We start from the raw sequence: 17,665 nt of genomic DNA, 5'->3' as shown, positions 1-17,665 counted from the left end.
AGTTTATTTGTGAAACTTTCCACAAAACACAAAGAAACTGTAACAACAACCTGAGCCGACACAGACAGCAGGAGGAGAGGGGTTTAAATACACAGGGAAGACACAGGTGGAACTCATTAGGACAGATAGGCGCACACAGCAGGAGAAGACCATTGGTTAATTGAAAACGTGAGGTGAGACAGAGATCTGACAGCAATATTTTAGGTTTTCTGCAGTGAAGAATGCAAAACCGATAATATGCCGCGACTGCAATACACATGTTTTTAGTGGACGGATGCAATATTCTTGTACCATCACCTTGTATCATTATACGACGTTAAAAATGGAGTATGAGTCATGAGTAATCCTATGAGCTAATAAATGACCCTCCCTTATATGTTTTCATCTGCACTTTTCCAATGTGAGCCATGAAGTCTGTCAACTTCTTCTTCACAGTAGAAGAATCCAGGTTTCAACCTGGCTGTAGTCCCAAGTTTGAGAGCTGCAAATTATATATATATATTTTTTTAATAAATTGGGTGCCACTATGTAAGAAATGAACATTATCATTCAGTCAAACCTGCCCCGGGCTGCAGTCTCTGTCTTTATTTCCTCACTAGTAGCAGGTGACTTTTCTACAAAGCATTGCAGTCTGGTTTTACACTTTACTATGAACTAACAGATGATTCCCTGCAGGCAACTTGATTTTCAATGTCATAAAGTACAGCTCCAGCCCTCACACGATGCGCTATCTTTTCTTAAGTCACTCAATCAAACCAAGTTAAGAAAGGAAATAATTTATGGGACTATGCAGCCTAGAATAACATTTTTTTTTTTTTACTGCCTCACACCATAATATGTTTTCACAAGTTGTTGAACTGTTCTTGGAAATTTCACCACCTGTGTATGTGTGTGTGTGTGTGTGTGTGTGTGTGTGTGTGTGTGTGTGTGTGTGTGTGTGTGTGTGTGTGTGTGTGTGTGTGTGTGTGTGTGTGTGTGTGTGTGTGTGTGTGTGTGTGTGTGTGTCTGCATTCCTCCACGGCTGCACAACTGCCACTCTGATGACACCATTGAAACACTTTCAGATTTAACTATCCTTGAGAAATGATCAGTGTGTGCTTTACGCACTGGTTGGCATCATTCTGGCTTCCCAGGTGGAATAAATTCACACTGTAGTACTAAAACAAATCAAAAAATATAGATTTTATATGGTAGTACCTCGGGGAAGTATTCCTAAGGCTTGTGGAGAAAGTGAGGAGTGCCAAGCAGTGAACAAAGTCTTTCTTTGTGGTTTGTGCAGATGTTTTCTGTCCTGAGCTCACGGTGCATGCATTGTGCAATTAGAAATAGTGAGTTTCTTGTTCATGATGTGTGAACTTTCCACATTTTTTTCCTCCTGAAGAGCACAGCCTGCGCCCGGTGGTCAAACCCTGGCATCGCCACTTGAGCTCCACCCAGCTGACGGATGATGTGGCTAAAAACAGAACTAATGCGTGACCTTACATGTAGGTAACGTACAGAAATAAAGCCGCTGTCGGAAAGTGAGAATAATTTTCTCATCAACCAGTTTCCAAATAAACAAAAAGAACTGACGGTACATAAGAGTTTGTCCTTAAAACGTTCTTGATATCTTAAATGAATACAGTTCAACAGGCTAGAATTTTATGCATTAAGAGCTGTTACAATGACTGAACAGCCTGAGAACAGCAGATAACGCACTGCGGCACTGGTTGCTACATCATCGAAAAGGGGACATATTTGTTTTGTATGAACTTATGAAGGATATATAAAAACAATTACACATATGCTGTGCTACAACACCTTCAAAAAAACATACATTACTGTAACCTTTGACAGTAAAAAGCTCATAGTGCAATATCATGACATAAATATTATGGAAAATTACCATTATCTCAAAATAACACCAATTTCTATGATAACTTCGAGTAAACTATATGGTTACCTCTTACACAGTAACATACATAAGTGATTGATCTATTGATATATTTTTTTATGTAGGATTTGGGTGTGAAAATGTAAACTGGGTATAAACTGGGAATGTAAAACAATTTGATATATGTATATGTATATGTATTATACAGATGTTTGAAATAGCATATACCTCTAACAAATTAATACAAATTTTTTTTTGCAAAATACAACTAAATAGGCCAAAACCTTCTATAGCTGTCGTATGATGCATGTTTTTACAAGACAGTTTTGAGGCTAGTTTGATAGCGATGAGGTCGCTAGTTTTCATGGCAGCATCAATATCTCATCTCAGGTCTCAGTGTTGTATTAAGTCTGTAACTCTGAGGAAATGTCTTTTGATTTTTTTTTTAAATCGAAGTTTTCTTTGAAATTTAAAAAATTCGCTCAGTGGCTTAGTGTTATGCCAAGTTCTTCAAGACTGTAAAAATCTCATAAACCCTTTGCAAGAACCACAGGAAGAGAAATGTTTACAGTTGAACTGATCAAACCATATAGCAGCTTTAAGAAATGTGGATATAGGAATATGTATAGTAAATATACTTTTCAGAGGCCACAGAGAGAAAATGTGAAAATACTGATGCTGAAGATAAAAAAGGGATGTTAGAAATAGGCACTAATTCCCCTCATGTGGACCCGGAAAAGGTCAGAAGAAAAGCAAAGAGGGTTCGCCTTTGAGTTTGATGACAACCAGATGAAAGTGTCCGCCGAAGAGAGGTACAGAAAGAGAGAGAGGGGGTGAGAGGGAATAAATGAAGACGGGAGGGGGGGGAGAGGAAACATACTTCTAAAAACAGACTGAGTCAGAGGGTGTGAGTGATGAAGGAAGTTAGTAGTACGATGGTCGATGAGGTAGTAGATGCAGAGTAGAGGAAAGAAATGCAAAAGAAGTGCCGGGACAGGAGCAGAAGAACTTGAAGATAAACCAGCCAACATGCTGCCGAGGAAGATGGTTATCGTTGGTCTTTTCTACTGCTGGATCCGGACAGGTGTCACACGATGCCGGACTAAAGGTAAAACTCGAACCAACCCTCATTTACTTGAAATGGTTCAGTTGTTGCATGACTCTTGTGGAGACTTTCATTTAGTATATGTTTCTGTAATCAATACCGAGTGATCCCTGATCGTCCCTGCTGCAATGCCAGCAATGATTTGTTGGTTTGATATTTCGTCATCTACTCGTGGTTCAAATGAATTTTCCACCTGTTTGTAATAGAAAAACAAAGGGCCAGTCAAAATGTGAGCAGAGAAAGGAAACCCTTCTTGGATCAACGAATAGTTAAAAATGTTCAGAATATCTTGAATCACATTATTAATTTCCTCCTTAATACTCCACCACAGACAGCATGTCAAAAGTCAAAGCTGAATTTCAAAAGGGGAAAAAAAGCACCTGGTCATAAAAAAAAGGAAGCACAAAGCATTAGACTCCTCTGTCAAACTTAATCTGGTAAACACATGAGTTCCGTATGCAGTTTACTGATAATATTTTGCTGCCAGCTGCTAATGCCAAGTATATTTTTTCCGGCATCGTTAAATCTTGACACAGCGTCCAAACTTATGAGCAGTAGAATTTTAATTGGAAATACATGTATATGTGTAAATTAACGTGTTTGGACACAGCAAAAAGCTAAAAGAGTAATCCCGTTAAATAATACAAGCCAGTTAAATCATTATGTTACGACAGTGTGGAAGATCTGATTCAGCAGAAGCTCATTGACACTCTTGTTTCACGTGTTGAGTCTGACGTAAACACAAGGAGGGCAGGGCCTGAAAGAGCTGACATTTGGCTGGCTGACTCATTTTTATTGAACTCTTTTCACAGTTTCCGTAGCTTTTCTTGCCTCTCTATGAGTTCTTGGCTGATGTCATAATAGAGTATATGAATAATTTGTGTTAGTCACCCTCATACTGCCTCACTGAACAGAGAGGTTTTTTGTCCATGTGCTCCATCCATTAATTTCCTGTGTTTTTATACCAGATCAGCAAAGCACTTTGTTATTCAACTGTAAAACACTATACACAGATAATATCAGATGTATTTCAAGCAAAGTGATAACCTCTTTTTACTATGACCGTAGAACCTGTTAGGCTCACCTGTTAGCATTGCTCATGGTCAGTTTGTCACGAGGTTAATATGATTGGTCAAGCCAATATATAAGGAGACATTTTTAACAAGGGGTGAATGGATTTTCTTAAAATACTTGTCAGTTGTGCTTCCTTGAGGGTTAGTCTGACTGCACATGGTCAGACTAACGGTTTTTGGTTTGGGCTTCCGACATGCTGTGAAAGGAGTTCCGCAACTTTTGTAAAACGGCAATGTTTTCAAATTTTTTCTTTAAATGTGAGCGTTACTTGCCGACCCACAATTGGCTCCAATCTGGCCGAGGAAACCACCAAGCAAATGGTAAAAATTTTAAAGGAAAAATTTTTGTTTTTTATTCAAACAAATTTCTTAAGAGTCGCAAATACAATACAAACTTGAAAACCTGAGATCATTGCAAGTAAACTAGCATTAGCCTCACAGCTATGCAGTGAGGGTGAGTTTGTATCAAACATGAACAATTTCAGCGACAAGCTCTTTCTGTGCACATTAGTGACTGGAAGCTGACATCCTGACCTCAATAGTGAGCTTACGGAATGCTGTAAAAATGGACTGAGACCATACACTGCATGTGAAAATCATCTGGAGCCTGTTGTATCATACATGTGTTGCTCCACCTTTGATTCCTCCTCGGCCTTTGAAGCTTGAAGTCACGTATCATTATCTGTTGATCGAAATCACCTGAAAGGTCAGAGACTGCGGAGTTGAAAAGTCACGCTGTGCATGTCGTAGATCAACCGCATTTCGTCCCGCTGTGGGATGAATGAACCCGAATTATTCACATGTGACAGATAATCACTGCTTCAGAGTATTGTTTGCCTGTCATACAGATCTCAGGCTTGAAAGGCTGAAAGACAATTTTGGTTGTAAGGTGCTAATTCGCAAGACAAATGCAAGTCACGAGACGTGAAAGGAAAACATTTTTGCTGTTATTTATCCTTTGTGTCTGACTTTTTTTTTTTACCCACTAGCCTTGTTCCCAACTGCGAGCAGGGTGAAACGAGCAGCAACACCAGTGATGAACCCCACTTTCCACAGCTCCTTCAGTGACGTACATTTATTATTTGAGGTGAAACACTGACGTATGCATGAAGTATTTACCAAGTAGAAAAACCTGACACAATCATTGACGGCTTAATTCACTTTCACCTTTTTCGCCACATAGATCCTGATGGCCGGGATACAGTTTGACAGCAGCGGTGCTTTTTCAGTCAAGGACGCCGAGCTGGCTTCCCTCCGACAGACGAGAAACTTGGACGTCATTTGTGAGGAGATAATTCCCAAGAAGATAACAGACATATTTCGGCTCATATCGAACCTTTCGAATTACACTTGCCACCTGCACCAGGAGGATTTTGAACGCACCCTGCTGACCCTGGTGTATGCGACACAGCAGGTGGTCGGTTCCAGCACCGAGCACCAGAGGGACGTGTGGGCGCAGTCGTTTGTTAAGTTATACAGAGCCATCAAGAAGGATCTGATGACAAAATGAAAAGAAAAAAAACGAAAAAAAACCAGTGGTGTTGTTACCACGTTGTTCTGTGTTGGAATTTAAACTCTACGTTCATTAAGAAAAAAAACTCTAAAAGAATGAACTTCAGTCAGTCGTGCTGATTAAGGCAATGTATGTGTGATTATATGTAGGTAGGCTTAAAGAAGCCTGATGGAAAAGTCTCCTCAGAAAGCATCAGCACAAAAGATTGATGACTGTTCAACATTAATTTATATATGAGGTACTGTATTATATATAAACAAAACTATATGTTGGATCCATATATTTCTTATGGCATTAAACATTATTCACATCTGCATGTATTGTCAGTGTTTCTTCATTAGCACCCGTTTGGAAATGACACTGATATGATAAGAAATAACAAATAAAGCAACTGATTTTTAAACCTAAGTCATCACAAATTATTTGGAACATCACGATATACTCTGAAATACAAATTAACTGTATGTAAAAAAAAACAAAAGTGTAACTTTTTGTATAGCTATATAGACCATAGGCCTATAAGCAGTACAAACCATTGCCGACAAAGGCTAGTAAATCCATCTGCCCGATGAAAGTCCACATTAGAATCAAAGATAAGGCGATTGAATCACTCTGTGCCGTGTTGCAACAATAATGTCTTTAACACACAAGGTCCAAACTGAGCTGCCGTCGATGTTACTGTTTTTTGGGGCAAAAACTCCCAAAAATGGCACACTGGAGCAAAAGCGCCACTCACAGACCAACTCCAACAATAATCGGTGTGGGCTCGCGATGTCCCAGCAACAGTTTAGGCTCCAGTGAGTTGGCGTCAGCTCTGCTTCCATCCAGGGAGCTGGGCCTGCCGGTGGGGCAGAAAGGGACGTACCGCAGCCAGGGGGAGGAGGACAAGTAGGAGCTGATGCCAAAGGGAAGGTTGTAGACTTCTTCGCTCTCCAGTGTGTTGCTTGAGTCGTCCTCGTGAGCCTTGTTCCAGGCCAGGATGCCTCGTTCATGCTTTGATCCTGTTGGACACGTGTTAAATGCGTTAAACCCTGAATCTGCCCTCGTGCTATTTTGTGGCTTTGCTTGCTGTTCACAAAGGTTGGAAATGCTGAATCATCTTCAGTCATAATTTCTTTCAGTGCTCCTTTCTAGTAAAACACTCCAAAGTGATTTTAAGAAATGATTCAAAACTATGATTACTTAATGGGGGGGGGGGGGGGGGGGGGGGGTTCTACTTGGCTGCATGATGAAAGAAGTGATGAATGAAGTTCTTGTATAGTAAAACTATTGTCATAAGAGCTGAAACACACATTTAAAATAGGCAAAATATCACATATCATAGTGATGTCAAAGTCACTAGGAACTCTACTTGATGTTTTATGAAAATAAACATAAAAATAACTTGTACTGACTGTTTTAGAGGAAAAGCTTTAACCGCAATACTCCCAACACATGCTTCTATTTATCATTATGTAAATTTTTAATACTACGGCTTTGAAAGTCTTATACTTGTGATTATGGGTCTGATATCACAATAACATAATGAGTTATTATGTACTGAAATTAAAAAAAAAAAACATTAGAAAAAAACATATAATCAATTTGAAGAATACCTGGAATTGTGTTGTCCAGTAAGAAGCCGAAAAATCCTCCTACAAACATGCTGGTTGTCAAAAGTACCTGCAACACCTGGTCAAGTTCTATCACACCTGGACACATAATGAAAGTGGGAAAAAAAAAGATAACATTAGGTCAGATCATCAGATTATCAAAAATACATACAACTTGCCGTTGTATTTCTGCACCTGTCGCAATAGCGTTGGGGTTCTTTAAAATCCAGTTCGGAATGACCAGACCAGTGAAGATGGAGTAGCCAAAAATGAAGATGTTTCGAGATGAGTTCATGTCTGCGTACTGAATATAGAACAAAAACAGATATTTTTTTTTCCAAGTACTTGGTCAATATAATATTGGAATATACTAAAATGGATCAAGTTTGTACCTGCAGATTAGAAACTCCTGCAGCTGAGATGACACCAAACATAACCATGAACATGCCTCCGATCACGGGCGACGGGATTGTCGTGAAAACAGCTCCCACTTTACCAAATACTCCCATGACCACCATCAGCACCCCGCCGGCCACTATCACCATGCGGCTCCCGACCTGCATAAGAAGGTTTGACAAATATATTTTCACTTGAAATGTACACAACTCCCACAGGCCAGTGGATAAAACTCAAGGAAGCCAAGAAACCATCGTCACCAATCTGGAAAACCAGTCGCTATAAACTGGGAAAACACAACCAAACACTGAGTAAAGACAAGTCCTTGTTTGTTCTAAGGTTGCTTCGGTATTTTTTTTCTTTCCATGTGGTTTCTTGAAACAGCAGTCATGGTTGTATTTGACACAGCTGGATACAACGCTGCCACTCACACTCGCTGCTAACTTGTTCCAGTGGTCACTCGTATTATTGCCATAAAATAAATATTCTCCAAAAATAAATTTCCTCACAGAATATTATTACAAAGTGCCTGTGAAACCGCTGGGGCAGTCGTTATTGCACACAAGGTCACTTTTTCTTCTCGCCATTATGAATTAATGATCCATAAAAGTGCCATACATGTAACACCTACCCAATACCTTTAAAATGTGTTTCATTTGCTTGTTATTATCATAACGTAATAAAAATGTCCAACCCCGAAGTGAGTTGAGTGTTTAATATGTGAACGAGGAGGCGTTCACACCAATTTTCTACTTTGATATGTAATCACTACACCTTTTGTCTTTAAAAATTGGCACATCACATGAGATCACATGTAACAGTTAATGAGAATTGGAGCTATTCGTTTAATTGAAGGAGATGACTGAATTAAATCAGGCTTATTGAATCGAGCATTTAGTTTTACGATATTTTTTTCATATCGACCATTTTGGTGCCACGTGTCCTTGTGTCTATTACTTTACCTTCGTGATACCGAGGGCTCCCACATTCTCACTGTACGACGTGGTTCCATTGCCTGTGCCCCAAGCCCCAGCCAGGAGACAGCCCAGTCCTTCAATGCCAATGCCCCGATTGATGGCATGCTTCGGCGGGGGCGGAGCTCCGGATAATCTGGCACAGGCGTGGTAGTCCCCAACTGACTCTATCATGGAGGAAATGACGCCGGCCAGGATTCCCACTACGCCTGCCAAGCTCACTGTTGGCACCCCCCATTGTCCTAAATTTGAATTTAAACACAAAGGAAACAGGAAAAGGTCAAAGTAGCCAAGTATTTGCACCACCTAACAAGCACCTCATGCATCCACACAGAGCCAGACTGTTACACAGTGTTATTTCAATGAAGAACTTTTATTTTAAGGAGCTGTTGGTGCCTCATTATCACAACAGAACACTTTGTTCCTGCCAGGGTGCTGCTGGAACTTCTGAAAGTGGAGATGGGTGGCAGAGCTCTCAGCTATCAGGCTCCTTTCTCGTGACACCAGTTTCCAATTTCAGTATGGGAGGTCAACACAGTTTGAGATGAGGCATAAAAATGATTCCTTGAATAAAGATTGTAGTTTGGGCTGGACATTTTCCTAATTGAGGTGCTGCTGCATAGAACTCCTAGGAGACCTTGTTTAAAGCCTCACTGCTGCTGGTCTGTCCTCAGTCTCTTCCTTCACCGTGACATATGAAACTGAAACAGAAAGTCCTCACCAAGCCTGCTGAATTTTGATTAACCTGATGCCAGATTGTTTAGTTTCTTTCCTACTGTTTATAGCCTCAACCGGTACATTCAAGAAACTGGATCCACTAGAGGTTTGTTCCTTGTAAACGGGAGTTTTCCTTTCCACTGCTGCCAATGCTTGCTCATGTGGAATTGTTAGCTTTTTGCCATTTTTTTTTAAACAAAATACCACAAGATGACTGTGTTCTAACAGAAAAACAACTAAAATGACAAAATGTGTCACTTTTGGAAATTATTACTTTGACTTCAGATAAAAGCCAAGTCAAATTTAAAGATATTACACAAAATTATTTTTGCAGCATCATACCTGGGTAGGGGAAGGTGAACCAGGGGGCTTGGCCAATGACGTCTCCCTTCAGATCGGTGCGAGCCAGGTAACCATACATGTTTGGTTTGGTAGGAAGGACATCAAAGGTTGTCAGAATATAACAGATGAGCCACGACAGGGTGATTCCTAACAGGACCTAAAGGAACACAGACACACACACACCCACACCCATACACATATAAAGACAGAACACCTACGGTTATATCTTTGACTTGATTGAAGTACAACAAATATAACCTTTATCTTTTGTTTTTCATACATACGGGGAGGATTTGAAAGACGTAGACTCGGGAGGTGTGCAGCTTTTTATCCTTGCTGTATGTTGGAAAGGGCACCGATATGTGACGGAGGTACTGTGAGAAGAGGATGATCAGTGCCGTGGTCCTGTTTCAAACAAGAATGAAAAAACACACACACACAAAAAAAAGTACATTATTAAATACAGCTGAGTCGAGCTCTTATGGCAAAGAAGAAAACTATGCAAGTTATTGGGTAAGAACTTTTTAATAGGCTTTTCTCCCTGGCATTGGGATTAAGAGTTTACACAGATTTCAAGGGTATTATTTTTAGCAAGAAAGTTGGTACCGCAGGAGAAGGTATAAGCAGATTTAATAGAATTTATAACACATTATTGAAGGAGACATTATGTATTAAAATTGCCTCAGTGATCTACAGAGATCTGTGTATTGAGAAAAAAAAAACATTCTGCTGTTTCCAAACAAAACAAAAACAGACATTTAAGTCAACAGACTCACATTGAAGAGATGCCCCAGTGATTTCCAGCACTTCCACCGGCCGAGTCAAATAGGGAGAGGCCAATGAGAGAGATGGTGGGAGCGATGGTGAGAGGCCCGATGAAGCGCATGAAAAAACCGATGAGACCAGAGAACCCAACAAACACCTGGAAGAGGGAGCCCACTATGATGGACCCCTGTAGCTGAGGACAGACACACATATGAGAACAGTGAGGATCTGACTCATAGAATGTTAGGAGAGAATTATACTTCATTAGTGTCAAAAGCTAATTTTATGTGGGCTCTAAAGGACCTTCCTGAAGGACAGGGTGTCAAACCCATCTTATTTCAGGGGCCACACGCAGCAAAACTTCATCTTGAGTGGGCTGGACTGGTGAATTAATGGCATAAAAAAATCTTAAAATTTACACTCTAAAGTTTTTTTGGCACAGACTAAAAGTCTAAATTTGTCCAAATCTGAATAATTGGTACAAAAAAATTACTCGAATCTCAACATACAGTCGATTTTAATGGTGCAAAAAACAGTGAAATGTCAAATATATATAGTTCTGAATTGATGATAGTATATTTGAATGCCATTCTAACCAAACCCTCAACTAGAGTGATACAATGTTTGTTAATGAGCAGTCGAAAAAAGAAAAAGAAAAAAAGAAAAAACAATTGTTCAAGCAAGCATGAAGTGCGAACATGTTTTTCCCATACTGGAAACATGGAAATGGTAAATGTGTTCCAGAGTTTGAAACACTCACAATAAAACTATCTAATAGGGAATGAGCAGTGTCTCACAATGCAACATTAAAAAAATATCTGATTCAGGCTCCAGCCGGACACAGCACGTCAGAAGTTGTGAAGATCAGACGACAGCAGTTAACTTACTGCTCTCAGGCGGCTCTGCCACACGTCTATGAAGTCTGTGGAGGAAGTGTTGACTAAAGTGGCATTTTGAGTCCAAGCAGGGCATGTCCACTCTGGCATGGACAGCATTGCCATGGAGGGGGCCAACAGGGTGAACGTACCACCCTGGAGAATCGGCAGCCTGGAGATGAAGATAAAAGAGAGGGGCGGGGCAAATATCAGATATAATAATATTTTCTGACAGATGGAAGGTAGTGTACAAGTGTTAGGGTTATAGACGGAGTGGTTAGAGGGAGTGCGTTTCTTTCTACAGCAGGGTTGTCAAACATATTTTAGTTCCCAATTTCATCTTGAATGGGCCGGACCATTAAAATAGTGCCATAATAACCTTTGAATTTAATTGTGTTGTTGTTGTTGCTGTGACCCCGAGTATACATTTTGAAAAGGTTGATATTCTACCACTTAAAAACTTAGCATAAAGTCAATTGTAATTATACCTTCTGGTGTAAAATACAGTGAAATGTAAAAATAAAATCCAATCGTATCGCTGTTGCATTACGCATTTTTTTTACAAACTCACCCTGACAGCATGGATTTGTTAAAAAATTTGGGTTTTCTTGGTGGCTTGTCCAGATTGGAGGGCCTATTTTGACCCACAGGCCCTGACGGTCCTGCTCTACAGGCTTTATTCATTTAAATCCCATATGAGGAAAATAGTTTATTCAAATCATGTGGAGACGGATGGATGCTCTCTAATTAAGATACACAGTGAGACTAGAGGTTAAGTAAGTTATCGTAATCTACTATGTAGTGATCCTTATTACGCCGCTTGCTCTCCTGCCAATAGTTCACATCAGACTGTAGCTGAGCTGAAATGTTGAATCACAGCTTGTATGCGAGTCTCCAGCAGTCTTGTGAGAAAACTCATGTGAACGGTAACGTCTCATCTCCATTAATTACATTTTGATGTAAGCAGGTAAAGCATGAAAATAATTGACGTTGTTTTCTTTTTGAGTTTTGCGTGGAATGGAGATTGTTGACGTCCAGGTATTTGGAGCAAGACAGGAAGGCATCAGTGGCGCTAAGCCGCCTGGAGAATGTGGATTTAGCAGGAACCAGATTCCAAACATAATAAGATGGAAATTCCTCTGCTAATCCAGCCGTGGCACCAAGATTCAACAAGGCTGACGCTCAGAGCTGTGAAACATTCAGTTCAAGTTTGTAGTTTTCCCAAAAAAACAAAACAAAAAAAAGGCAGCCATTACATCACACTAAGTCCACTGTGCATGTGTCAATGCTCACAATTGCCATTTGTTTTGTAAACAGGGTGAGAGAGTGAAGAGTTATTATTACAAGGAAATGAGAGATAGAATGACTTGGCATTCAGGCATTGCGTTAGAATACAGTAGAAAATCTCAACAACACTCAAATGTCTCCATAAACAATCAAAAAGTAGCTGTAATTGTGTGCAGTTTTAAAGAAACTGTGTCAGCAGCACAGCAACATATTCCATTGTTCATCACGCATGCAAATTTTGGCAGACCGCAGAGTTCATCAGAGGTTAAGAAGGAAAGCTGAAAGGTTGGCCTGTTCCACTTGTTTAACAAGAAGCAGCAGCACGGTTAATTCCTCATTAATGCACCTTCCTGTACTGCTGGATTAATGCGGCACAAAAACAAGGAGAGAGCAAGTAACCGTGCATTAACGTAAAACCATCCAGCAATTATGGAGGGAGAGAGAGAGCACATCCAAACAGAAATCTGGTTGACTACAGCAATCAGGCTGCTCATTAACTGACTGACTTGCTATTTTTCTGAACTTCCTCACCTAATGCCGAAGGTCACTTGCAACAAGGTGCATATCCCAGAAACGAAGAAGATTGTGCTGATGAGGTGGCTTTGCGTGAGGCCGTCGTGTTGCAGACATAAACCCTGGGACAGGATGAGTGGGATGGCGATGATGCCTCCAAATGCCGTCAAGCAGTGCTGTGAATATTAAGACATCGAGTTAATTGACGTGCATTTGCCAAAGAACTGAAAACATAACACGCTGATACTTAAAAATAAAAGGAGGGTGATGAACAAAGGTAAAGAACAAAGGCCTTTTCAGTCAAACTCACACTCCAAGTTTCTCCTGTATGGGAGCCATCCCCAATAGTGAGTGTGTGGAATATACACTATTTCAGTCAGGAGTATCAAACATATGGCCCAGGCCAGGATTGGCCTGCCAGAGAAACCAATCAAATTTCCCACCTGTGAGAAATGATTACATCAAATGCAATGTAACAATTTCACCACCAGAGGCGCACTTCAGTTTGAATTGTGTGGTGAATCAGTTGAGGCGATCGGGATTACAACACAGATCTAGAAATGTGTCTACATTAAAGATTATTTGTATATGTTGACAAGTTATTCTATCACTGTGTGATCTAGCCTATTGTATTTTTGATTTCCAGCTACATGTGGTCAAATGTTGTTGTGTTTATTTTTTGGGGGGGGCAGGGGCCTTTGAACATGTAATGTAGATAGGGTCATCAAACTCCATTGTGATCTGTAAGTTGTAAAGCATTCTGTGAACTGAGGCATGATATTGTTGAAATTGCAGTTCTTTAATTCAAACTTCAGGTTTGTCATGTGTTGTAAAACAATACAACATTAAATGTGAACTCCACTTTGTTTCACTAAAACAAAGACATTTAGAGTTGTAGTTATTTATATATTATGAGGCTATTATAGATTTGTGCAGCCCACTTGAGACCAGATTGGACTGTATGTGGCCCTTGAAGTAAAATGAGTTTAACAACCCTGATTTAAGATAAGTCTACTTGCTGCACAATCACTGTGAAGCTCTTGGTGCAGGTCATTTGTTGTTAGTTGCATTTAGTGTATGGAAGTTGCGATACAATTCAAGATTTTTATTCTTACCCTTACTATTTATTATTATTATTATTATCATCAGGTGAACATGAGCTTAATTCAATCGTCACTTAATCCTTTTGAGCTCGCAGTCAGCTTGGTGAGCGTCACGGAGAAAAACAGCAGATGACAAGTTCTTTGGCAGATTTCATGCAATTGCATGTGATTGTATGTAAACATGACAGCTTTATTGATGATTATCGCAAAGTAACAAGGATGTTACTGACGCATGTTACGGCAACACAACTTCCTCAACTCTGCTGACATTCACAGCACATTTTACACCTTCGTAAACAAAAAACAAACCTAACCCACCATAACACGAATGTCAAACGGAAGCTCTCATGTGACACTGTGGAAATGACAGCATTGTGAGGCAACAACAGTGAATCATGCTAAGCCAGTTCTTTATCTCAATATAAAGGATGGAAGCGCAACAAGCCCTTCTTCTTCGTCTTCTCCCCCAAACGTACCTGGATGCCGAGGATGATGCACAGGTACCAGGGAGGAACGTCCGTGACGCAGTATGCCAGTTTGTTGGTGTCTTCATCCAGAGAGGATTGCAGCTCCTCTCCTGTGTCATTTACATCACAGAAGCGGCCTTCCGACTTCAAGAGATGCACACAATGGTTTTGGGTTTTTTTTTAGGGAAAAGGTATTGGTGTTTTAGCATTCCAAGCAGGAAAACAGAAGAGTGGCCATAAACAGCAGTTATGACAGATTACAGACTGACTGAATGCTTCATATTAGATTTATAGTCATAATAATTTCCTTGATCAATCAATGGTTTAAAAAAAAAAAAAGCTGAATTATCAAGGCTTCGATTCTGAGGGTAAAAATAAAAAAATGAAAAGCAGCTTCTATTTCTCTCATCAAACAATGTTTCATTTGTCCTTTCAATAATGTGATAGAGTGTGGAGGAGCAAGAATGTAAACAAGTACGTAGATTCTCGTGTAGCCATGACACAACTTTCTCAGCTCTTCTCTTCGAGTCTCAATCATAAACATCCAATGTTATGTGGTTTTTGCTGTGACACTGACATAAATGGAAATCTCAGCGATCAAGAGGGTCAAAATATGTTTAAAAGTAATAGTATTCATAAGCAGCTTGGTTATCCTTCAGTGTGATTAAGAAAGAGTAAGTAAGAGGCATATTAGAGTACATACCACATAAGGACATGTGTTAATCCAAACTGTTTCCTAATAAAAGTTAGATAAAGCTTGTACTTACTGCAAAAGCGTAGTTGTCGAGTCCATTATTTAGTTTTTCTGGAGCCATGTCAGCTTCACCTCACGGTGCAGCTTCAGGTGTTTAGTGTTCAGAGCCAGGAAGTCAACAGAAAAATGGAAAAAGGAAAACATTGATCAGAGGGGAGGGATGAAGAGGGCTCCGGTGTTTGATAGGGAAGGCAGAGAGGTGGGAGTATTCCTGGGGTGGGGTGGACAGTGCAGTGAAAAAGAAAGAAAAAAAAAAGAGGAGAGTTTAGACATGAGACTTCAGCTCTTGTTGATGGAAATGAGCAGCTCATGTGAACCGAATTACAAGAGTAACAGCAGCTGACCAACCAGCGCTTGACGGGCAGGAAATGCTCTGTTTCTCTCTGACACAAACACGGTGCCATTGCAATAGAAACCCGAGAAACCATCAAAAGATGCACATTTTTTTGAGAGGATTCTTTCACAGACTGTTACTCCGTCGGTGGACCGTGCTAATTGTCGTCAGCCTCATCTAACGGTCACAAGTACAGTCTTCATTCCTCCTACGTCAAACCTTTTCTCCCTAAGTTTGACTCCAAATATTTGTTTTAGAGGAAGAAAAAGAACACCCTTCATGACTATCACGTGTTGGCACATTATCAGACAAAACAAAGGCTTTATTGATAGGAGACTAGTAAAAAAAAAAAAAGCCTCTAAACAGTAATAAGCTCATTTTCCAGTTAACCATATGGCCCTATTTCACCCAGATTGAAATCAGATTAAATTACACTATTAGTCCAATTCAAGAGTTTGATAGTTTCCCGCATCTGCTTGGTTAAGATGGTCAAATGAGGAAAGTGAACGCTCAGGAGGAGGATGCTTCTTCTGCCACTGTTGCCATTGAAGACGTACTATGTTACATGGTTTTCCAAATCAGAACTTTCCAACCATTACAAACCCAGTGAAGAGAGATAAAGAGACTCACACTAGCATGAACTACTCGTACTCAAAAGCTAAAGTTGCCTTTTTCAAACCAAAAAGCACCTGTGTTGTGTTTGTAATTTATACTCTTTATCAGCTCATTCATAATTGATTCCGTTATGCCTTTGGTCAGGGACATAAAGCAACAGACAGTATAATGTCAGGGTGAGCTGTAGGGCAATACAACGGATAGCCACAGCTAATATTAGGGATTATACCTGAAACCAAGGCTGTTTATATATTTCAATGAGGATGACGCTGTGATTTTCTTTGCGGTTGTGCAAAGAAAAGTGTGAGAAAATAGTCAAATTTGTTTGTGTGACAGTATAATTATCAAACATGTTTTTTCATATTTCAAGCAGGTCCTGTTTAGGATTTGTGTTTTGTTTTAGCAGTTGTACCCCTGAGCATTTGGCATCTGGATTATTTGACCTTTTCCAAAATCTCTACACCTTTATTTCTATATTTTAATTACCACTTTAAATCTAGATTTAAATGATTATTATACCATTCTTATTTTGTATGCTTTTCCTTTAATTTAGCACTCTATCAATTTTCCCTTGAAGCAAATTAAGTTGTACCAACCTATATAAAACGTGTAGTATGAATAATACATACATTGATTGAGTTTTTGTTTTAAACTTTCTAGACTTTTTTTAATCATAGATGGAATAATTTTTTTTTACTGTTTTCAAAAAGTCTAATGAATTTTCTACTAAGCATCGACTTGAAATTGTTTAAAAAAAAAAAAAAAAAAAAAGTCACTTTCGGCTCATGTGGGTTGTTCAAGTCGTAGGATTTTGACTTATTTGTACAAAACAGAAGAGTGGAAGGAAATTAGGCTCACATGAAGCTTGCAAATCAGGGAGAGTAGCAGCACCGGGACGTCATGAGGTCCGTTCTGTCTGCATGTGACTGCCTCTGGTGTATACAGATTCATCACATGTCAGGTAGGAAACCCTGGAACTGAAGACTGTAGGGTTTTTTTTGGAAAAGAAAAATATTTAACAAGTTGTAAAAAAAAAAAAAAAAAAAAAAAAAAAGACAGAATCACAAGTATGTCAATTATAAAAGGATAAAAATATAATTAAATGTGACATGGTTTTGATCATTTTGACTTTGACAGTGACTGATTAAACTGTACAAAGTTGTTGACAGTGCTACAAAGTTTGTTGTTATTCACAAATGCAAATACATACTTTTCCGTCCAAAAACATGCATTTAAGGTCAATATTGTGTCAAACATAAGGCCTGTGGTCCAAAACTGACCCGCAGGAGGTTCCAGGAGTGGACCGCCGAACCGCTGAGTGAATTGTACAAATTTCAAACAAAACATTGACTTTTTAGGCAAAAAGA

At 39.6% G+C, this 17,665-nt stretch overlaps 2 protein-coding genes across 2 annotated transcripts; one reads left to right on the top strand and one right to left on the bottom strand.

Annotated features, from left to right (window-relative positions):
• Window positions 1-2,763: 2,763 nt before the first annotated feature.
• On the top strand, window positions 2,764-5,878 carry LOC308136297 (protein FAM180A-like). Its single transcript, XM_080504578.1, has 3 exons — window positions 2,764-2,981; window positions 5,041-5,138; window positions 5,235-5,878. The coding sequence occupies exons 1-3, from the start codon at window positions 2,828-2,830 to the stop codon at window positions 5,559-5,561; spliced, it is 579 nt and encodes a 192-aa protein (XP_080360704.1). The 5' UTR covers window positions 2,764-2,827; the 3' UTR covers window positions 5,562-5,878.
• Window positions 5,879-6,014: 136 nt separating this feature from the next.
• Window positions 6,015-15,410, bottom strand: slc23a4 (solute carrier family 23 member 4; the record flags this gene model as incomplete). Its single annotated transcript, XM_080504577.1, has 12 exons — window positions 6,015-6,565; window positions 7,160-7,255; window positions 7,352-7,460; window positions 7,549-7,713; window positions 8,515-8,768; window positions 9,586-9,742; window positions 9,870-9,990; window positions 10,362-10,543; window positions 11,238-11,397; window positions 13,044-13,201; window positions 14,605-14,739; window positions 15,363-15,410. The coding sequence occupies 12 exons, from the start codon at window positions 15,408-15,410 to the stop codon at window positions 6,297-6,299; spliced, it is 1,854 nt and encodes a 617-aa protein (XP_080360703.1). The 3' UTR covers window positions 6,015-6,296.
• Window positions 15,411-17,665: the final 2,255 nt, after the last annotated feature.

Source organism: Blennius ocellaris, assembly GCF_963422515.1.
Source record: "Blennius ocellaris genome assembly, chromosome: 11".
NCBI lineage: Eukaryota > Metazoa > Chordata > Actinopteri > Blenniiformes > Blenniidae > Blennius > Blennius ocellaris.
The sequence above is the reverse complement of the archived record's forward strand: the minus strand, read 5'-3'. Positions and strand labels throughout refer to the sequence as shown.

Bases quoted from the DNA above. Each gene is read 5' to 3' on its own strand.
- LOC308136297 (XM_080504578.1), top strand. From the start codon at position 2,828: ATGCAGAGTAGAGGAAAGAAATGCAAAAGAAGTGCCGGGACAGGAGCA. The intron at 2,982-5,040 runs GTAAAACTCGAA...TTTACCCACTAG, and splicing joins CACACGATGCCGGACTAAAG to CCTTGTTCCCAACTGCGAGC. The intron at 5,139-5,234 runs GTGAAACACTGA...TTCGCCACATAG, and splicing joins ACGTACATTTATTATTTGAG to ATCCTGATGGCCGGGATACA.